Consider the following 23,617-nt stretch of genomic DNA (forward strand, 5'->3'; position numbering starts at 1 on the left):
ACTAAGGCTTTGGCAATAATAAAAAACACAACTAAGTTTTGGTAATTAGGACATACACTTAATGGCAGCTTTGATGGAAGCAAACTCTGGGTTCTTTTCAATTAACCATGAAAAAGTTCAAGTGTGTTTTTAACAATATCAAAAACCTAAGTGTGTTTTTTATTATCACTGAAATTTTAAGCGTGTTTTTGAAAATTACCCTTTAAGCGGGTTACATCAAGGATCTGCTTTAAGCCCTTTCCTATTTGCGATAGTGATGGATGAGATTACGAGATCAATTCAAGAAAATGTACCGTGGTGTATGTTGTTTGCTGATGATATTGTTTTGATTGATGAGTCTAGAGCTGGGGTTAATGCTAAGTTAGAATTATGGAGACTGACATTGGAAGCTAGAGGTTTTAAGTTGAGTAAGAGTAAGACTGAATATATGGAATGTCGGTTTAGTAAGCAACGAAGTAGTGATGGGAGTGTAGTGAAGCTTGGTGAGCAAGATATACCGGTGAATGATTATTTCAAATATTTGGGATCCATCATTCAAAAGTATGGAGAAATTGATGGAGATGTAAATCATAGGATAAAGGTTGGGTGGATGAAATGGAAAAGTGCTACTGGAGTGTTGTGCGATCGTAGAATGCCATTGCGGTTGAAGGGAAAGTTTTATAGGACGACTATTAGACCCGCTTTACTATATGGTACGGAATGTTGGGCTGCCAAGAGACATCATATTCAAAAAATGAGTGTAGCTGAGATGCGGATGCTTAGATGGATGTGTGGAAATACAATAAAAGATAAGATTCGGAACGAAGAGATACGTAAGAAGGTAGGTGTTGCACCCATTGAAAATAAGATGCGAGAGAATCGTTTACGGTGGTTTGGACATATTCGGCGAAGGCCTAATGATGCTCCAGTTAGAAGGTTGGAGAAATGGGAAAATATATTAGTTAAAAGAGGTCGGGGTAGGCCTAGGAAGACTTGGATGGAGATGATAGGAAAGGATATGAATGCTTTGAACCTCACCGAGGACATGGCGTTGGATAGAAATGATTGGAGGAAAAGGATTCATGTGGAAGACCCAAAATGAATTTCTTTTTTGGTTCATATCGCTGACCCCAATTGTTTTGGGATGAAGGCGTAGTTGTTGTTGTTGTTGTTGTATTAAATACTGAATAATGTGTCTCTAATGGACCAAAATAAACTATAAATAGAAGAAACAGCCATGTTCACATACTAACTGATTATGAATCTTCTGACTGCAGGTTGTAGACAACCCAGCTACAACAATCTTCGCATCAATAAAATCCTGGCAAGGAACAGAGATAATCAGCATGTTAGAAAAGCCAAATAAGACAACACATATAGATATTAGGCATGACACAGATTTTAATAGACGCTGCAACTAGATTAGGTAAAAACAGAAAGAATGCATGTTAGAATTTCTAGGACTTGGATTGAATAAAATGAAAAATATCTGACAGACAGGATCCTCCACTTCCATATAACTCTTAATCCTAAACCCACATTGGGAAACAAGAAAGGATAAAAAAGGAAAAGGTACCAATTATGGAATCTGACCTCATCAACAATGCGTATAATAACAAATAAAAGTGAGCCCAGTAGACACTACCCATAAAATTGTTAGAAATGTTATTCCATCCACCAAAATATTAGAAATGTTATCATTTGTTTCCTTTTTTAAACCAATTGAAAGCCGAATCGGATTCTTTAGCTTAGGTGAATCCATAACCCAAGGTTAGATCTCTTACTCAAATGAGTCAAATCCATTTTTGTTGGATTTTGGGCACATGGATAGATCAAAAAAGGAATCCTACCAGCTCCAGATGAGGATCTGGCTTGCAATATCTGTCTTAGGTGGTTATGTAATTGGCATCAGGATTCAGAACCAGAACTACCTCAATCTGATCAACCGTAACTCTCCTGCTGGCACAAAAGCATCTGTTTTTCACTTTATTTGAGCAAATTACAAAATGCCGCCAAAGTTATCAGCCAGCGACATAAACCACACAATTATTTTGGTTCTTAATTTAATTGGATGTTTTTTCATCTTTGTCTCAAAGACATGCTTGGCTCTAAATTCACTCAGTTGACCACCATTTAGTAATCATTATGAGTATGCCGCCGATATTTATTTCAAAAGAACATAAGACATTTTATCAACAAAGACAAGAATGCGCCTTTGAAATGCATTAAGAGAAACAGATAATTTTATGTGATAGCAAAAAAATTGGACAGTTTTTTTTTTAAATAGCTGACAATTTGGCAGCCTCTGTAATTATTCTTTTTTTTTTTATTTTTGATGGTCAAACAAGGGGGATAGGTCAAAGCAAACATATTTTGATTTCCTTGATAACTGTTAAAGTCAAACGTGCCTTCTTGAAGTTTTTGACAATTTCAGTCATGAACATAAAATTTAGTAGACCTTTTGCTAATTTTGTGCATATGAAGTTAGATTGCATAAGCATTATCTTGAGATGTTAGCATCAACCTTTCGCATCAGACTGGCATTCTTTGCTTTGGACAACAAATAACTTTAGAACAACTAACTCCTAGAATTATCATTGTTCATACTACTGATAACGCTGCATAATTTCTACATAAAATAAGAAATCCTAGACGGTTCAGCTTTTTGAACAGATGTACATTTCCTATTGTAACTCTACCATACACACACTATAGAACATCATCTGACCATGATAAAAATATTCACCTTAAAGTCTGAAATCAACAATGACACAGCATGATAAGCTGGATCATCGGTACTCTCAACTACAAAGAGAAATTCCAAGGGGCCACCATAGAGAGAAGTTATCTGTATCGAGGCATTTAATGAGACAAAGTGGAATTAGCCATCAAAGCAAATATCAGCAAAAAGAAAGAAGAGAAGAAAATGAAAGAAAGAAAGAAAGCACCACTAAACCCTACATACGAAAAACATGAAAGATATCTCACTGGAATTTGAAAAAATGAAGGATGTCCATCTAAGAATACCATCCAGTTATGCAGCAACTTACTACTATTCATACTACTATGGGATACATGAAGCAGCAGTGCATTTAATAAGATACAGCTTGTATTAGGAAATCCAACCTGACTTCTCCAGTTTTGCAGATTATGCTCTCCAAAACCTTTTAAAGGCATGACAACCGACACTCTTGGCAACTTTATCTGGCTGTAGTGATCAAGATCATTAATATCTTCACATAGAAATGCAAAGCTATTACCCCTCTCAATCCGATCCTTAATTTTTCTAATCTCTCTATTCCTGTAAACGAAAAAGCATGTTTTAGCATAAACATCCAGGAAATGGCATCTGTTTAACATACCTATAGGTGGCTTAAAACCATGTTAATTTTACCACTATAAGGTTTAAAGTTACTCAATAGTTACATAATTCAGAATATTTAAAGAAGCTTTGTGGTTGCTTCAGCAAATTTCAAATTAGGACCATAAACCTCCAATGACAAGACATGCCAAAATAAAATGCTTATTTTTGGCATATATAAGAAGAAATGTAAGCCACCACAATAATATGTTAACCCTCTGTATCGACCAAACCTCCTAAATAATTTAGTTAAACGTGACCTTTTCAAAGAAGAAGGTAAAACACAGATGTCTAGCTTAAACAACAAGTGCTCTTCAATAAGCATGAAACTACACCACACTAAAAAATGAAAGATGCATGTGAAAGAATTGATTCAACTAAATAAATCATTCTTTAACAGTCAAATCGTTCACCATGCTGACAGCCCAACCATTGCACCAAACAATGGCCCTCAATCCAATTGCAACATCTAAATGAATGCAATAAAGGGTACATAGGAAAGTAAGTCATCCTTCGTGACTTTTTAAAGCATTAAAGAAAATTATCCATCGTTATGAGAAGAAAATTTTTAAAAGTTAAAATAAAATAATTTTTTTGCATAATATTTGCCTCATTCAAAAAAATGAGACAAGTGCTATGCATGAAAATATTGTTTTTCTATTTTCTTTGCAGGACAAAGAAAAAGTAAAGAATAATGGTACAATTTAATAGTTGATTTCATACATATGATGCAATAAATAGCTACAATAATGCATGTAACATATACAGGCAACTCAAATACCTGACATAAGCAGCAAAAGCCCAGCCCAGAGCAAGTGTTAAACAAATCATACATCCCTGAAGATACAACAATATCAGCAGAATAAATGACAAAAAAACGATTAAATTATTATAAAGCTCAGCATGTACTTTAAGAGGGCAACATTACCAATGCACTAATATCATAGTCACAGACATATATGAAAATATTGCAATAGCATTACTCTTGAAAAAGAGTGAATATGAAGGGAAAGATATTGTTATATTTTGAAAATGTCATAATACTATCAGGAAATATCAAAAGAAAATTGGGAAGCTCTAGAAAAATATTGTGATATCCTCCTTCTCGAAGGAAGTCTCAATTCAAAAACAGGGTTTTGATTTTATAACGAATTTTATCTATGTTATTAATGTTTCTCCATTTTAATATTTTACTTAAAAACAATAATAAAAGACAATTTTACTTTACTTGTATTTTTTTCAAGATATAAAAGAAAGAAGAAACCCAAGAAATTGCCTGACCAAGATATTGCCGAATCAATATTGGTGATTTCAAACAAGAAGATTGTTGTTGATGCATGATACATCATGCACTAAAGAACATAACATATCCAAAAGGCAAATATAGCACAGCTCTAAAGAATTAATAATAAATACCAATATGGACAATCAGAATAGCTATAAGATGGTTAAGGATGCATTAATTTTGCTATTATCTCATTTAAAGCATAAAGGAGAACCCCCAAAGGAAGATATAAAAGCATTAAATTCTTCAAAAATAATTCTTTTACCCACTGTTCTGGACTCCATGTGCTACAGAAAATGAGAAAATATCATCCTACTAGAATGAATAGCAAATATGTAAAGTGCAAAACAATAGTACAAGATTCAATTTCCATTAAGTTGAGTCACATTCCTAAGCATACTGGATCAAGTGATAACAAATCCATCACAACTTTTAGAAATATCCCCACCTAGGTATACTGCATCAACAAGATCATGTTCTTTTGCTAATAAAAGCAACAACTGTGAAAAAACCAATGGTGATATACACCCACTCGGAATAGAAAGGCATATTCTTTAATATCTGGAGTGACTTTTACTGCCAACTTTGCTCAGAATGTAGAACCAAAATCATGCTCATTGCCGTCTCAAATGATGAACACGACCAGATTAAGCATTTCTTCCATAGAAATGAGATAACAGATGCTGTTCAGCCTTAATTTAGGGCCCTTTCAATGTCCAATTTTCCTGCTAGTATTTTTATCCATTGATTTAGATCTTGAGTTGGATATTATCAAAAAGAGCCAACAAGTCAACCTAGTGGTTCCTCAAGTTGGTCTGAATTGGCACTAAACATGGTCAACCAAGCAGACTGAAAAGGTTCTTGCTGAAAATAACACAAAATTTGATTGACTCAGTCACCAAATCAATCTAACCAAGTAACTATGTTGACCTACTAAGTCAATGTGTTACACAAATACATACCACAGCACAGTTACAGGCAATATTTTGAAATATAACAATAATGTCACTGTAAATTTATAAAGAGGTATTAAAGGAAAAAAGTTGTGATGATCTGAAAATATCAAATTCATATATGTTGCATTATTGCTTCTTCTTTTATATGTACATTTTATTATCTAAACATGTTATTTTCTTACTTTCTTTTCTTTTTATATTCTTTAAAATTTTTAAGCACTGAGGAGATCTTCACGAAATTTATCAACTAAACCTATATTATAGCAAGAAATTGCCTTGCCAAGACGTAGCCAAGACTGATATTTGTGACAATATCACGTACATAGAAGCATACATTTCCACATGCCATTTAAGATGGTTTGGACAGGTTGTGCAAGGACTTGTCATAACAGTAAGGGTGTCTTTGATGGCACCGAAAGTTTCTCCCCAAGGCACCAACTTTCGGTTTTTATGTAGGCTCCACATGTGCCACTCAACATAAGATTGATTGCTTCTCCCCTTTTTTGGGCGGTTGAGGGAGAAGTAATCGCTAAAGATGAGGGGTGGAAAGTCGTGTGGCCCCCCATGTGATTTTTTCTCCCTCCAAAATTTATCTCTGGGGTAGTTTTCATCGAGGCTATCAAACACGCCATAATAAATAAGGTTCACAAAATGCAAGAAGAAAGATATATTTCATCGTCATCATCAAGCCCTATGGATTCATTTTCAATCTCTTTTATCTAGAACTACATCCTCTATCACCCTACAGTCTTTCATATTTTCTGGCTTCCCTCCAAGTCTCAATAGTATTCCTTTTTTCCTAATTCTTTCTTCTTGCTTGAACCTTTCTTATTAGTCTTAATTTGTAAGCACTGGTGCAGGTCCAGACTCCAAACCATCTTAAATGGCATTCATTAAATTTGTGTTCTTTTGGCAGTACTCCTAAGTGTTTCCTAGCATATTCATTTCTAATATTATTATTGTTTTGTTCCACTTATCCAACTTAAGCTACTAATTTCATTCATACGTACTATCTCTTGTCATTTTTTAATTGTCTGACACTCAACACCTTATAAGGGTACTAGCCTTAATGGTGTAAGGCTTAACAGTTAATGCCATCTAAGGATGTTGGCCTTATAGAGGTCATATAAGAACATCCTTTTAATTGTAGAGACAACATAAAATTTCATTAGCTCAACACATAGGACAAGGGCATACTAATATGAATATAAATATGATAGTAATACAAATGCACATACATGAATTTGTATTTTTTTTTTATTTCTTATATAAAACTTACTGACATGGTAACAAAGGCACTTGTTAAGAAAGAGTATATATATAGATAGATAGATAGAGTCACTAGAATATGAGAACTGAAATATGAGAACTAGAATACCAGAACTAGAAATATGGGCATTTCCAACACTTTTTTTGCAAATCCAACCAGGTGAATGTCCTTGGCATGTTGAATTTGCTAGGAATCAACCATTGGATCGAGTATTTTTTATGAAAAATGTGATTTTTTGAATGCTTGAATATTTATGAAGATTATGAGCCATTGATTTTAAAGCCTTAAAAAATATTGTTTATGCATCAAAATTGGATGATTCAAGAGCGGGTTCTTATAAAACCAAGCATGCAGATCACATCTGTACTGTTAGATTCAAGAGAAAATAACAAAAAATCCATGAAAATCAGGGTTCACAGATTAGTTCTCATATTCTAGTGATATATATATATATATTATACTGTGTTTTAACATAAGTTCGGGTAAGCACCAGAAAGAATAGGTTGATCATCTATATAAAATGATCAGGAACCCTAAATAAACCCAAATATGAGTGGACCCCATCAACATCAGGTGTTTGGGTGTCATGAGTTGAACCAATCTCCAACGTGAACCCAACCAAATGCTGCAGATTCAACCAGTTGCACCCTGTTGTCTAGTGTTCAGAACATGAGAATTTGATCAATTTCCTTAACATCCAATTCGGAGGGTATGAGTTGGGCATTTTCCACCGCAATACTGGTAACCTAATAACTGGTTCATCCAAGCAGAACACAAGTCCTGTGTCTCTCTCTTGCTTATGAACATTTTAAAATAAAAAAAGCGTTTTACTTCTTTCAAAAGAAAAATTGGAATTAAAAGCTTCCTAAGGGAGATACATCCGACTTCACTTCCCCTGCCATCAACCTCAGAAAAGCGGTAAACCAACGTCCACGACGCAAAGGCTACAGCCCAGTCCTGCCTCCCGAAACAGTTAAAAAAAAAAAATTAAAAGCCCAGTCCTAGCCCAGCCCTGATTCCATATGAAATAGATTTTTATCCATTTTTGTAGCCCAGCCCAGCCCTGACTGCAGCAAATAGTTTGATTCGTCCATATGAAATAGATTTTTATTAATAATTATAGCCATTTTTTATTTTATCTCAAAAAAAATTTTTTCGGGGGCGCTGCCCCCGAACCCCCGACTATCACACAAAATTTTTTTTTTTTGCTACACCCCTGTTTGCCCCCCCCCCCCCTAGCTACGCCACTGCCACGACGGGTTTCATACGCTGAAAATTAACCAAGATGAATCCTTCGGCCTATCTTTTCAATGTTGAGAGTGGCAGGTCCCTAGAAGTAACGCTTTCACCATAACTAGTGGAGAGTTACGATTTTTCATAAATAGTGTTTACCTCAACCAGCCAAGTAACCATAAGCTTTGACCAAAGTGAAATTACTGGAGCAACCCCACAAACTATACAAAACCGAAATTTTCAAAAATCAAAAGAAATAGCAAAATGACAAAAAAAAATGATATACGAAATCCGAAAATGAATTCCCTTTCTATTCTCCGCACAAAATCGCAACAACCAGTCGTACTAAACGGTCAAGCAAGACGAAGCATCCAACGGAGAACTCGACGTTCTCAACCGGGCGGAAAGGAAGGAAGCAACCGAACCGCGTACCTGGATCTGAACGAAGACCGCGAGGGGGCTGCACAGTGCATTGCTCGCTGCGACGAGGAACGAGTCAACTGGCCCCAACGACACCATCCCGATATCCCGCCCGGAAATCCAACGGCCCAAGAAAGTGGATGCCCACTGAAAACCCCAGAGCGCGAGCCTCGCCTGGCCCTCTCAGTTCCCCATTCGACAGCGGGATCAAAAGGGCAGAAGACGAAATCCTAGATCTCTAGAACCCCCAAAAATAAACAAGATAAACTACGAGAGAGAGAAGAAGAAGAAGAAGATGCTGATGATGAAGAGCTTAGATCTCAAGATGTAAGTGAACAAGGAGGATGAAGAGCAGGAGAGAAGGAAGATGAGAGGAGCAGGAGAGAAGGAGAAGAAAAAAAGAAAGAAAAAAGAGGGAATGGGAGGGGCATGTATAGGCGTGGGGAAGAGCTGGAACAGCAGCGGCCACAAGTTCGTGGCCCCTTCCCGGAGCGGAAAAGAGATGGGGCTTTTTCTCTGAGCACCAGAGAGGGGAAGGAGGCCTGCTGCTGCTGCTCAAACAACAGTGATTAAAAGCCATTAAGAGAGAGAGAGAGAGAGAGAGAGGGGCAGTCCGCAGGCCTGGTGGGCTTCCGGCCCGGACTGCCCCTGCCCATTTTCCTAAATGGGCGAATTGTCCCTGTTCGGATTCGGTTCGGCTGTAAAGCAAATACTAAATCCTACGTGAACTCTTAATCCGAGATCCTATAAGATATGGTACGAGTCCAGATCTGGTCATACCCGATCTGTTGAGAGGGCAGCTCAGGTGTAATCGCATCGCATTGCACACTTTGAGTGTGCCGCTTGACTGCCCTCCATCTCTCAGGTACAGAGCAGATCGGCGGCACATTAAAGCGAGCAATGTGATTGCACCTCATCTGCCGTCACCTGTTGCTGTTGGCACCCCCTAGCCCAACCCCTCAAAGCTTACCCGAAGGTCAAGGCCCCGCCAAAGGAACATGATTTGGAAACTGGTTGCCAAAAGGAGTTTGTGCATTTCTAAAAGCCGCAGCTGCTAAATCCTGAATATACCAGGTGGTAGTTTCCAAATCTAAGAGTTTGGCACAAATACAAATGGGGAGATGGCCTTCACTTCCTTTTCCAAGCGCATAAACTTTCATCCCATCTGCCAGTTTTCTTACATTTACCAACCAGGTTGTTTGATCATATTTTTTACCAAACAACCTTTGCTCAGCTCAAGTCTTAACAGAGTGTGGAGCTCTGAATATAAATTCTTAATTTTTGCATATCTAAATTTGCGGTAGGTTGGTGAGAGTCTTCAAGGGGTCGCACCCTTTGCCCGTAAGATGGGTTCGGGAGGTGTGAATTTTTTTTACCAGGTAGCTATGTAATTTCTATCTCAAAAATATCACTAGTAGACTCTTTGTAAAAATCTTAGATTTCTTTTATTTATACTATCTTAATCAATAAAGAAGAATGTTGAGTAAGGTCGTTGACGTAAGCCCCCAACTAGGGGTGGCAACCGTGTCGGATCGGCGGGTTGGCAAGTCAGAACACCTCAACACGAACCCAACCTGATTATTAAATGGGTCGGATGTGGCAAACACGAACATGACCCATTTATTAAATGGGTAACCTGACCCGACATGGTTAATCCGTTTAATAAACGGGTCGGGTCGGGTCGACTCGACATAATTATATCTCTCTGTTAAAAGATATTGCAAGCAAAAAATAAGAAGGGGGTTGTTTTAAATAAAAAGAAATTAAAAAAGAGTTATACTTTTACCTTAATTTTATATTAAAAAAAATTAACATTTTTTTCATATGAGAACATTTAATGTTATTGCTCTTAAGTCTTGTCACTTATGCGATTAACTTTTTACCTTTTTCTCTTTCTCACATTTAATGCTATTGCTCTCAAGTCTTGTCACATCTGCAGAGCGGGTTTTAAATATTTAAAAGTATCGTGTATATTTAAAACGGGTTGACAAGATTATCAATTTGAATTACAAACAGATTGCGAATTTAATCATCCTAAAGAACTATTTTAAATATAAACGAGTTGCGGGTTGACGGGTTCATATAAACAGGTTGACCCGCCCACCTAACCCGTTTATTAAACGGGTTGGCGGGTTGGCATACCCCTTAACACAAACCCGACCCATTTAATAAATGGGTTAGGTGGGTCAACCTTTTTAAGCCAAACCCGAACCTGGCTAAAAAGCGGGTTGACGGGTCGGGTCAGATTTTGCCACCTTTACCCCCAACCACATAAAATCTTTGTTTTTACTGTGTGACTGTTTTTTTTATTATTTTGTGTTTGTTTTTTAGATGTATCTGTGTTCGAAGGGTTGTTCTCCAAGATCAGGTTTGGCACGTAAAGAGCTCGTCCAAACTCATAAAATAGGCTTGGCAATAGCAACACTTGGTATTTGGGATCATATAAACTCGTTAGGTAGTAAAAAATATATTTTGTGTTTCTTTGCAAACCTATGTCTTCTAGTTCTAAAACTGTATTTTTTTATAAACAAGCCAGTTCAACCTTGGCTCGTTTAACTCGGGCTCATTGTAAGCTTGAATTCGGTTTGGCTCGCCATCGGAATGAGCCAACCTTGAACACTTCAAGCTCCGCTCATTCTGCTCGTTTGCCAGCCCTCTAGCAGATGTTAGGTTTGAATATTGGGTGAGATATTTGACAGAATCAACCTGTTGACAGACCGAGTCACATGTGGTCTAATTGAATCTCAATATGGATGAAAACATGTTATGAAATATCGATCCAGTTTGCTATAGCTGACCTGAAAACTATCCACCCACCTTGTGCCCACATTTCTTTCAGGATTTACATTGCACTGGCACAAACAACCCTAAGTGGTTGCTTTCCTTCTTAAATTTTGTCGATTGCTTCTTTCTCTATTTTTTTGGGTATTGGGGTTTGTTTGGTGGGTAGCTTGGCTTTGGTTTGGATCTGGGTCTTGATTTGATCCAATTTGGAGATGGTGCACACTTGCCAAATGTATGGATCAATTGGATCAGACATGGGCCTGGTCTTGCTTGGCCTGATTATATCCAATTTTGTAAACAAAGTTCAGTTTAAAACCTGATTTTTTGTTGGATCTGACAATGAAATCCGACCATGAGTCAGTGAGTCAAAAGACTTGTTCTTGGAGGGTTCAACTGTTTGCAGGGGTGTCAACATGTCGGGTACCCAGACCCAACCCGTACCACCGTATATGGTTCAGGTATGGTGATAAATAAGAAGACCCAATTAAGATGTGGGTCTGGACATAAAGATCTGATTAATACATGGATCTAGGTACAGTTTGTGAAATTTTATACCATACCCAGGCCCGACATGAGTTCCTATTAAGACCTGCAAATTTTCAATGTAAAAATGATAAAAAATATTATTTTACTGGGTATCGTTCAAGTAGTTTTTATCAGGTCTAGGTATGGTTTTTCTATGATGGGTCTAATTCGACCCAAAAAATTGGGGCCAAGTCTAGTTCTACCTGGGTTAGAACCAAACCCGACCCGTTGACACCCCTAACTGTTTGACCTTTTTTGATGGATCAATTCTAAAAACATACTAAAACCGATCCATATAACACTCGCTTATAGGGGATAAGGTCTCCACCCCTGCCTCGTTTCAAAATTCCGCTTTCATTTCCGTGCGAGTTCTGATTTTAACTTCCATCCCCATTTCATGTCTTACATCCCTACTCGCTTATCTTGTCTTATCCCAAAAGTTGGGATATTGAATTGCAGAGTGTAATAGCATGTCTCAGCTTATCCCACTTTTCCTGATAATTGATCCAAATTAATAGGGTACGGATGCCCATTCGGAAGGTCACATACGACTTTTCGCCAAACGAACAACGGTCATCATAAGGGTATTTGTGTCTTTTCGTCTCTTTTTGCAAAATTGGCACAATGGCACGTGCCTGTCTGTCTGTGACCAACTGTAATTCTTAAAAACACATGCACGAGAGATTCGAATATTCTGGAATGACTAAATCACCATTGATAATTTAAAAAATAAGACTTCCTAAATTCGGCTCAGTTGAGCTCGTTGGCACATGGCTGTCAACTGGCCCACTGGGCCCGATCCGTCCCTTCATGAGCCGTTTTTGGATGATGCACTTTGGATCCGGTTAGTACCAAGGCAATACAGGTTCTAGTTGAACCTACAGTAAGTTTGGACCGGGTCTGGCTCAGTTCTGATCATGCAGGAGTTAGTGTGTAAACCAGATCCATGCTTTGTCGAGTTTGGGTGAGCATAGCCTTGTCTGGACCAATGCATGGATATAATGGCTATCATCATATGGATGTGGATCCATATCTAGTTTAAATGGTCTTATTTGGGCAATAACCCAAATATCTCACATGGATCGCATACACTAAGGGGGGCGTTTGCATGTCAGGAAAACTGGGTTTTTTCTGCAAAAATGCATCGATGGACGTGCATTTTCGCAGGCCCCACCATGACCAAACAAACTGGGCACTCTTTTTCCTCGTGAAAAAGGAGCCCAAAATCCACTAAAACCCTCCACTTTCAATGGAAAGGGTTTCCGACGAAGGGTGGCCCGATTCCGTTTCCGCGAAAAAGAAACAATGGCCTCTTCCATGACACGCAAACACCCTCTAACTGTGTGCATTTGAATACCTCGGATCTTACACGAGTGTACTGAATCTGGCATGAGACTGACATAGTTGATGGGAGTAAACCAATCCTAGGTCACATACCTCAAAAACAGAGGACACATTGCACACTAGGGATGAAAAGGATTCGGATTTTTGGCTGTTTCAACCTTATTCGGATCCAACTTTTCTATGTATTTAGCTGATCCGAATCAGAAAACTTTGCGTCCCTGTTGCACACTTTGAATGTGCCGCTGCACCTGACTGTCCTCCATTTTTGAGATACAACCTGTCAGCCGTGGAGCCCAACAGAAGAAGAAGGGTGAATCAGGTGCACCGGTGTGCAGTGTTTGCACCTGATCTCAGGTCTTAAAATTAGGAATTTAAGATTCATGTTTTGGTTGAGATCACACATCTCTGGCTTGATGGGGAGTTACATCACAAATATATAGGCAAGAACCGACACACAATGAGTACAAATGTGCAAATTCAAAAACTTCTTTAAGAAAAACACATGAAGGCTTGGATTTTTTTAATTTTTAATTGATGCAAAAATTATCTCTTCTTGAGGATGCAATACCTAAATAACCATGTATGTCCCTACCACATAGGTGGAGAATGGATGGAAGATAGAGAGTCTATAATCTTCCAACTTCAAAGCCAATTTTGAGATTTAAGTAATCAAATCCACTCAATAATGTATTAAGCCACATGGTTCCCAGCGAATCCAATCCCACATAGGACCATGTTTACTGAAAACATTGGGCTAAAAAGAAACCAAGAACCAATACTCTAGGTTTAGGCTGCTATATTTTTTTTTTGAAAGGCAAGCTTGGGACCCCCTACCACCAACCCATGTGGCAGAGGGATTCGATCCTGGACCTTCAGCTTGAGACAGGACCCGGCTTACCACATGGGATACAACCTCGGTGTTTTTTGGCTGCTGTTTTTAATATGCTTAATTGACCTGAATTCAAGCCAAATTGGCCTAGAGTGTTTTTTTTTTTTTTCAAAATTTGATCATTTTTTTCATTGATCAAACCATATAGATATGATCTACAATCATTATTTAATAAAAAACAAGTTTTGGATCATGTTATTATGGCATGTAGGTTTTTTAAGATCTTTAAAAATTAATGGCTCACAATGTACCAAAATTTCATGACTTAAAAAAACTATTTTGATGTTTAAAAAACATGAGTCCTAACAAATAATCTAAATCCTAAATATTATAAAAGCAGAATCAAGGGCAGCATGTGCAAAAAAATTGATGCTTTATAACTTTTTATTAATTGACATTCTTTTCATGCGAGTTGATAATATAATTAAAAACTTGTATGGGCATTTGTTTAGAGTTTTCATAAAAAAAAAAGTGTTACTTACGTGGCACATTGTAATTTTTTTCAAAAAATAACTACTATTTATAACTTCTCTCTCTCTCTCCAAAACGTCTTTCTCCTCATTAATAGCTATAAAATGAAAATATTTTTTAATGCTTTAAATTTATCAATGTATTTATGATTTCTATTAATTTTCTTTTCAATCTTCATAAATGTATATGATTTAAACTTTATTTTTTACCATTTCAGTTATCTTATAGGGCCGGCCATATGTGCGGGCCGATTACTATAGTATATATAAAATCCGGGAAATGTTTGGTACCTCATAAGTTCCAAACACCCTAGTTGAACTCTTTTTTTTTTCATATCTGACCTTACAAATATGATTTATATGTTTGGTTTAGTAGAAACCAGATTTTTTATCATGTTCCTCAGACATACATGACAGAATTTTCGGTATTGAAAAATTAATAGTTTATAATGTACCTTAAAATGGTTTGTTCACGGGGCTCCACGTAGTTGGTAGGATCTGTCATTGCACGTCTCCCTGTGGTGGGACGTTGCAGGTTCAAATCCCCAAATAACTGGTGGGGGTCTGCCTAATACCAGCTTGCTTTTAAAAACAAAATGGTGTGTTAAAAAAATTATATAAGAGTTAATTCCTATTATTTTGATTTTGAAGTATCTTATGGTTCTGATTTAATCAAAACCACCTTTTCTTACTAGTTTCAATCAGGAATTTGAGACCCACACAAGGAATATATATATATAATTGAATTGATTCTTGTCTCTGCATCTGTTATACTTTGCTTATTTTATTCATGTCAAGTGGCACACAAAACACCAAACTGCATTATTTGGCTGAAAATACGGCAGTCCATGTGGCTGTTAAGATTTTCTTGCAATCTCAGTTGTTGCCCTTTGATGGAATAACAACCATTTCATGGTTGGCAAACCTCTGTTACCAACTTTGGATTGAGTTGCAATCTCCAAGCAACCAGCTATACTTGAATGCCACATGCATCACCCTTTGTACTGAGTGTCTCTTTCATTCTATTAAAAGCTTCTCGGACTGCCTTATTACAGTTTGGGAGATATTTATTGAACATGATTATACCAACTTGGCACATGCTTACTGGACTGGTTCATAATTTAAGTAGGGCCATGAACACGTTTGGGTTGGTTCATAGCTAAATGGGTACAGTTCATGTCCAACCCGAGTAGTGCTTACCGGATTTGGATAAGATCCAATGGATCTGGTAAAGAAAAGGTCCAACTTTCTTTGTAAGCAGACCATGCCAGGCAATGTTCACTTTCGCTCCAAAGTGTATGCTTGAAAGAAAGTTGGACCAGAGTTTGGTCAGACGTAGAGTTTCAGTTAGAAGTGTAACATCGTGCGTTTTTTCATGATTTTTAAAATTCAAAAATTTTGAATTTTTGACTAAGTATTTAATGAAAATAATAAAATTGTGAGAAAATATCTTTAAATATAAGTAATGTCAGCTGGGTATGGGCGTGGCCCAGGACCCACTGGTAAGACCAAAATGAGATAATTAATATTTGAGAAAATTTTCATCTTTAACTTTTAAATTTGAGCAAAAATTAGGTTAAATTCGTGCAAAATTTAGAGGCAAAAATCAGGTAAGTATACCGTTAAATACTTCTTGTAATTATGAGAATGTTGGTAACTTGTTTTTTCTGAATTTGGGTTATGGTTGACCCAAAAATTATATTTTTCAAAAATGACTTGCCTCTATTTTTACCTTTTTCAGGATTGGATCGGACTGGATCCGCTTCGTTTGATTCAAGATGATAGGGATCTGGACCCATATTAACTAGAATTTGGTCCAGGTAGGCATATGAATTTTAGATATAAATTTGGATCTAGATCCGGATCCGAAATTCAAATTTGGCCAATTTAAAACTTTAAAATCAATTCAAAAGTTAAATTGGGTAGATAGAGTTCTGCTTGGAGTAGAACTCTACTCTAGAGAGGCTTCCAGAGGGGGGGGGGGGCGACACCCTCTGACATATTTTATAATATTATATTTAATAATATAATAAAATAATTAATAAAAAAAAAGTATCTAGAGAGGTAAAGTTCTACCTTTGGTAGAACTCTATTCTCTAATAGAAAATTATCTAGAGGGGATGTCACCCTCTAGATAAGAAGATAATTATAAAAATAAAATAAAGAAAAATAAAGGGATACAATATTATATAAGAGGGGTAGTCTTCCATCTCTCTAGAAACTTGAGTTTCTAGAGAAAGAGAGGGAGAGAGAGCCCAAACTCGGAGAGAAGAAAAAAGAAAAAAAGAAAAAAGGAAGAAAAGGAAGAAAGCGAGAAAAAAGAAAGAAAAGAAAAGAAAGGAGGCAAAAAAAGAAGAAGAGGAAGGAGAGGAGAAAATCCAGCCTTCTCATCGAACATCTGACATTTTTTCAAACTTTTTCGCATCTGATTTAAGGTACGGGTTCCTCTTTAGATTTGTAAGGGAAGAAATAGTTTTAAATTTGGTTCATGTGTAAGTTTAGATGGAAAAAAAGAAATCTAAAATTTAAAATAGGTATGCATAACATTTTCATGTTTTTCTTGGGATTTTGATTTCCCTAGAGTATTAAACCTTGAAATAACCATGTTTATGTCTATTTTCTTTAATTGATATGAGCATGCCATCAATATTTCATGTTTAAGTATGTGTTCAACTTCAATTAATTCTTGGATATCATAAGAAATACATGTTATTGATTTTTCTATATAGCCTTTTATGCTATATATATATATATATGGCCCTCTCGATTTTGGGCATATGTTGATTTTTTGGGTCTATGTTCAAAAGAATATTGATATGATTTGTTTAGGATCAGTTTGATCCAATTAAGGCTTGCCGATTTACATGTGTCGGCATATCTGGAGAGATCTGACCATAACATGTGTTGACAAATCTGGACAGATCTATTGAGTTTTCTTAGTGTGCAGATCTGATCCAAATATGTTGTAATACATGTATGCAGACTTAGATTAGATCTGCCGTGTCCATTAAGCTCTCAAATCTGGTCTAGATTCTACCGAAATACATGTTACTTCAGTTTATAATTTCAAATCTGTCTTGTTACATGGCTTTACAACTGAATATGTTTGGTATTGATTTAGATTTATGTATGTTAGTTTGCAGACTATTATCATATCTGATTTTTCAAGCTATGATGTAGTTGTCATCAGATCTGATGACAAGCGTTATTTTAGCTGTTATCAGATCTAATTCTTTATGCTATTTTGTAGCTGTCATCAAATCTGATGACTCATGATTTTATTAACTGTTATCATACCTGATTTCAGGTTATCTTGATAATTGTTTTCAGACTTGATGACATGTTATTTTATGGATTATTATCAAACCTGATTTTGCTATTAATTTGTTAATCGTGAGCAAATTTGATTACATGAGATTTTATGGTCTGATATTATATTAAATTTCAAACTGTATTATTGACTATTATCAGTTTTGAATTTGTGTTATCAAATCTGATTTTTTTTTTATGTTGACTATCATCAAATGTGAACTTGTGTTGTTATGTTGATTGTCATCAAATTTGAACTTATGTGGTTATGTTAACTGTTATGGAACTTGTATATACATGTTTAATTGACTATTAGCAAATCTGATTATTTGTTAAAGTTACGAACTATTTCAGTTGCATAGATATCAGTTTTTGTATGTTGTTCTAGGCAACACATTATTGCATATTTATGCAACAACCACATGTTGTTGACAGGATGTTGCTGCTCATATTCGAGTAATGACAACATGTTGTTGTGCATATTTATGCAGCATTAACATGTTGTTGACAACATGTTACTACTCGCATTAGTGCAACAACAATATGTTATTGACAACATGTCATTGGGCATAGTTATGCAGTAAATATCAATTGTCGATGTGTACATATATATGCAGTAATGATCATACCGCCAAGTGGTGTGTTGTGTGTATTTTTTCAGATTTGATATGTGTGTGCAAACTGATCAGATTTGTCACTGTTCACGCAAGAGCAATCTGATCAGATTTTTCACTCTTTGCGTGTGTGTAATCTAGATCAGATTTGTCACTCTTCACGTGCGTGCAATTTGGACTAAATTTGCTACTTGTTGCTTATGTGCAATCTGATCAGATTTATCACAGTTTTTGTATGTGAAATCTGATTAGATTGGCCATGGTTGGAGAATGTGCAATCTGATCATACTGCCGATTATGTTTAATGTTTGCAATCTGATTATATTGGCAGTGTGTTGGATGTTGATTCTGAACATTTTTGCTATGTTCAGACCTGCATTCATGTGGATTGTAGGGTGATATATCTGATGTGATTTGATTGTGCATGCTTATGCATTCAAATACTATGTTGCAAATATGCATATCATATACATGAAAATTCTGAAGTTATGTTGATGTTTGCATAAATATAATCATGTGCATGTTTGGGTATTTATGCATGAAATGAATTATGATAATGCATGTTACAAGCATTTGTTTGCATGCATATGCAATTGGCTTTTTGTGCATTCATTTTGTGTGATTGAATGCGCATTGTTGATATATTTTGAAATAAGGTGTGTGTTGTATGTTCACTAAATTTTTGCAAAAGATGCATAAATCACTTTGAAATGCTTTGTAGTCAGATGTGAACCACAGAGGGCCGTGTGGGTCAGAAGCATGTGTTGCTCCAATGTTGTTAATTTTAATTTATGCATAGCAAAGTTTATTTCTAAAAAAAATTAGTTTTTTAAAATTAGTTGCACTGTTATATTTTGTGGGCTAGGGCCTGAAATTGGTTTTGCGTGTTGATTTGCAAAATACTTCGTGTATAAAGAATCTAAAATTATTTAAAAAGGTAAAATAGGCCAAACAATATAATTAATATCTTCCTTGATATCTCTTTCATAGTGTGAAAATCTTGGATGACGGTTTTGGAGAAATTGTGAGGATACTAAAACTCTATGTGCAATTATACCCTTAAACCCGATATGGTGGTTCACTTCTTGGCCACGATTTTAGGGAGATCCAACCACTTTGCCTGGGGGTGGTGGTGTTGACTTAAGTGTAGTTATTGGTATACCAAGAAAGTGAAGTCAGTGGATGCTAATTTTTCTGATGTCCTGTATTAGATGTTGATTTCTAATATTCTGATGGATGATGTTGATTCCTGATATCGGTTGAACAAGTGTGAAACAAAGTAATAAAATATAAATTATGTGTTAAGCTACAACTAGGAACCTAACTTAGACTTCAGAAATTCATGCTTGTTTTGAGTATGTGTGAGTTTAAGGAAAAATAAAAACTAAATTTGTGTGCAAATATAGGGACATTCATGCAAAAGCAACTCTAATAAATAACTTAATAAGTTATTCATGCATATGCATTAATCATGCATATTTATTGTTCTGCATTAGTTCATGCATATTTACTCTTCTGCATTAGTTCATGCATTCATGCTTATTTTGTTTTGCATGATACTTATTTAAATGCTTGAATGATAAGTTAATTATGAAAATTGTTGTTGTGATATTCCTCTGAAAATATGCATGAATTTGGTTTATGTCATTTCATTATTATTTGAATTTTTAGAGGAATTCGTACATAAAACTTTGGTTCTTATCCATTTTCAAAAACTATTTTATAGGCCTATGTGCTCAGAGAAGAGTTGACTTGCTAGTTGGGGACTACGAGCCTTGCGTGACTAGTTTTGGGTTCTCGACAGAGTGGCTCCTTATGATAGACAAATTTTCTATTTTAACTTATTTGACATTATTTTATTGATTAATAAAGTTGATTATTCTTTGTTGATTCAATGCAATGTCTGCTTGTGGTTTGATATATTAAATATTTGAGACCATGAATCTTTGGGTTTGTTTTCGCAATTATTTTAAAAAAATAAAAAAATTCTACTATTTTCATGAGGATTAGTTGAGGTCATTATAAGAAGGATCCAAACCAAGTCTGCACAAACAACTAGAACTTGTGTTACATGAGCCTGGTACAATCAATATCATTAAGTTGACATATGTATCACAAGTAAAAATTCCTTCCCTCAGTTTGTATACATTGATATGAGCCTATGATAGAGTGGGACCTGGTTGTCACATATGAAGTCTCATTCTTAAAATGACCTTTTGGTAACTCATGATAATAGGTTTGTAAAGGAAAAATTTGGAAATTTCTTCAGTGTCAAGGAAAAAAAGAAGAAAGATAGTGGGTTGCTCTCTTTTGGAACATTAAATGAAGAGAGAGAAGGGTTCCCTTGGAAGAGATGAGTATTAAGAGTAGGTATGCTTCTCTTGGGAGTTTGAGAGAGAGAAGGTACAACTCTTTTGGGGTTATTCTTGCTTGACATTGAAAAAGGTTTTATTTTGAGCTTCTCTTGGTTTGAGTGAAGGTGGTCTCTCTTGAGTTTAGAGAGGGTAAAGATAGATCCAACACGATAAATAAGTTCTACATATTAGTAATTCGACTATAGGCATAAGTGTACTCTTTGGTGATTAAAAATGATCAAAGTTTCAGGCGTAGTTGGTTTGGTGTTTTCTTGTTTATTTTGGTTCTCTTATATTTGTGTACTACTTAATATTTGTAATCAAAATTCTTGGTGCTCTGTATGCGAATGTAGTCAATTTTTCTTAACCACATAAATTCTTTATTTTTTTTCGTGATTTACTTCTTTGGTAGTCATTTTATGCTTGTGTGAGTTTCCTATTTGCATCAATATTAAACCTAGTCCTGGTGTGATCTTGTGCATGAGCCCCAAAATCACAAGTGGCATTAGGGTTGTGGGTTTAAAGAAAGATCCGAAGTGGCCTCAAAGATGACAAATTCAATTTGATGTGGAATAATTTGATAGCAAAGAAGGATAAAGGATTTGTTGGTTTAGTACAACTTACACAAGGTGATAGTCGACATATCGAGTAAACTGATTATGAGCAAAAGAAACAAAATAATGAAAGGAGTAAAGTTCATGGCTTGACTAAACTTGGTTCATGTTATGAGTTAGATTGCTCATGCCCCAAAGAGAAGGGTTGTTGATTAAGAGCTGGTTGAAGAGAGTTAAGCCACGATTGAGAATATTGAGATGTGTACCTTGAATGCACCTTAGAGAGGGATTTGGTTGAAGAGAGTTAAGCCATAATTAAGAATGTTGAGATGTGTACCTTGAATGGACTTTAGAGAAGGATTTGGTTGCCACATATGAAGTCTCCTTCTTAAGATGGCTTTTTGCTAACTCATGACAATGGATTTGAAAAGGGAAAATATAGAAATTCTTTTAGTGTTAAGGAAAAGAAAAAATGAAAGAGAATGGGTTGCTCCCTTTTAGAGCATTAAATAAAGAGAGAAAGGAAAGTTCTCTCTTAGAGGATGTCTTTGGTGGAATAATAATGACTCTCTTGAGAGTGTGTGTGTGTGTGTGTGTGTGATAGAGTGTCTCTCTCTTAGGAAACATGAAATATCTTTTGTTCTTGGTGTTGTGATTTTGAGGCATGTGCCCAAGATCACAATATATTGGATTTGATATCAGCAAACAAGAAATACACCCAATCATATATCCAACAAAAAAATAAACCAAGCATAAGAAGAATTTTTATATTGTTCGCCAATGTGTTTACATCCATGGAGAGAGTACCGAGAACCTTTATTAATATTAAATCAATCATTGATGTAAGAGAGAATAAACAAAATCACAAATAAAAACAATTGTACCTACCAGTTAACTCACCAAGAGGATCAATGTATGCAATCAAGGCCTTTCTCTTTGTCACAAAAAAGAAGTCAATTTACTCGTTTCCCTATCCTCCAACCACTTCACTCAATATCCAAGAGAAGCCCAAGCTCTAAGAGTACCATCACTCTCCCTTAATCTAATAAACAAAGAGCCTCACTCCCAAAAGCGGACACCTTCTCTTTAACCAAAACCTAATACAAAAAAGAAAAGAACCCTTACCTCATGCCCAACGTAATGTTCTCACCTTCTCTACTTCTTTTTTTTATTATCGTTGACAACAAAGGAACCCCATATAGACTCCTTGTTTCTCATCTCATATGAGTTTCCAAAAATGAGTCCTACATGGACATTCATTGGGACTCATTCAAGCAACAACTCAACACTTGGGGCAGTTGAGAAAGAAAGCTAGAGTAGTTGTACTCTATTGGGTGGTTTTCTAGTACATGGGCTTCTCTTAGTGTTTAAGAAAAGTTGAGAGAAAGTACAATTTTTTTTGTGATTGAGAAAGAAGGCTTTGGCTGCACATATAGATTCTCTTGGTAGACGAAGGATTGATGTGATTGTTCTCATTTGTGGTTTTGCTTATTCTTTATTGCATTTACATAGTTATTGGTCTCTCTTGAATAATAAAGCTCTTGATACTCTTAGTGGACACAAGCACATCACCAAACCACATAAATCCTTGTGTTCTTTTACACCTTTTGTTTCTTCGCTAGCTATATTATACTTGTATATGTTCCTAACTTGCATCAATGTCGGATTTATCCTTGTGTGATCCAGAGCATGGGGCCTAAAACTACATCCCTTGCCATAAAATAAAAGTTGGGTGTATACTCCTTAATGGAAAAATGAGACTAGTCTACAGTATGCAAAGTACTTGGGGTCTTATATCATTGAGCTCGAAAGCAAGCAAGATCAATTTCCCTTATCCATAAAAAAAAAAAGAAATCTGAATATATGCACAGAGCTTCCGTCGACACTATGCAAATGAGCCCAAAGAGAATTGTTCGCTAATGAATCTTAGAAACTGTTATGGGCATCTCAAAATTTTGACCGCACTCATGCATGACTTGATTTCACAAAATTTTGAGACTTGAGGAATGTACAATAAAAAATTTCAATGAGGTTTTTGGTTGTTCCAGACCACCAAGTTTTTTACTTTTGTTACTTGATGTAGTTACCTATTTTGCTTTTTTTAACAACATGTAATGGCCTTTGGCCTAAGAACCCTTAGGTACAAGGTGATTTCAGGGTTCCTCTCCACTCGTTAACTTGCTAATAGAAGTTTCTGATTTTTTGCCTTCTTCTATACTCTCTTGCCTCCCTGCTTTCTTTAAGTGATTGTGTGCTTACGTGCTTATGCG

The 23,617-nt window shown here is 36.0% G+C and overlaps 1 protein-coding gene across 1 annotated transcript in view; it reads right to left on the reverse strand.

Moving 5' to 3' along the window:
* The window catches only part of LOC149831859 (uncharacterized), a 38,604-nt gene extending 29,529 nt beyond the window's left edge, over positions 1 to 9,075 (reverse strand). Inside the window, exons 1-5 of the mRNA XM_090014192.1 lie at positions 8,517 to 9,075; positions 4,122 to 4,177; positions 3,106 to 3,280; positions 2,726 to 2,827; positions 1,229 to 1,300 (exon numbers count right to left, since the gene is read on the reverse strand). Of these exons, the coding sequence (XP_089870318.1) occupies positions 1,229 to 1,300; positions 2,726 to 2,827; positions 3,106 to 3,280; positions 4,122 to 4,177; positions 8,517 to 8,603 (492 nt within the window). The 5' untranslated portion in view covers positions 8,604 to 9,075. The remainder of the gene's footprint in view (positions 1 to 1,228; positions 1,301 to 2,725; positions 2,828 to 3,105; positions 3,281 to 4,121; positions 4,178 to 8,516) is intronic.
* Between the last annotated feature and the right edge of the window lie 14,542 nt (positions 9,076 to 23,617).

Source organism: Nuphar pumila, chromosome 7 (genome assembly GCF_984573655.1).
Source record: "Nuphar pumila chromosome 7, dmNupPumi1.hap1.1, whole genome shotgun sequence".
In the NCBI taxonomy this organism is placed as follows: Eukaryota; Viridiplantae; Streptophyta; class Magnoliopsida; order Nymphaeales; family Nymphaeaceae; genus Nuphar; species Nuphar pumila.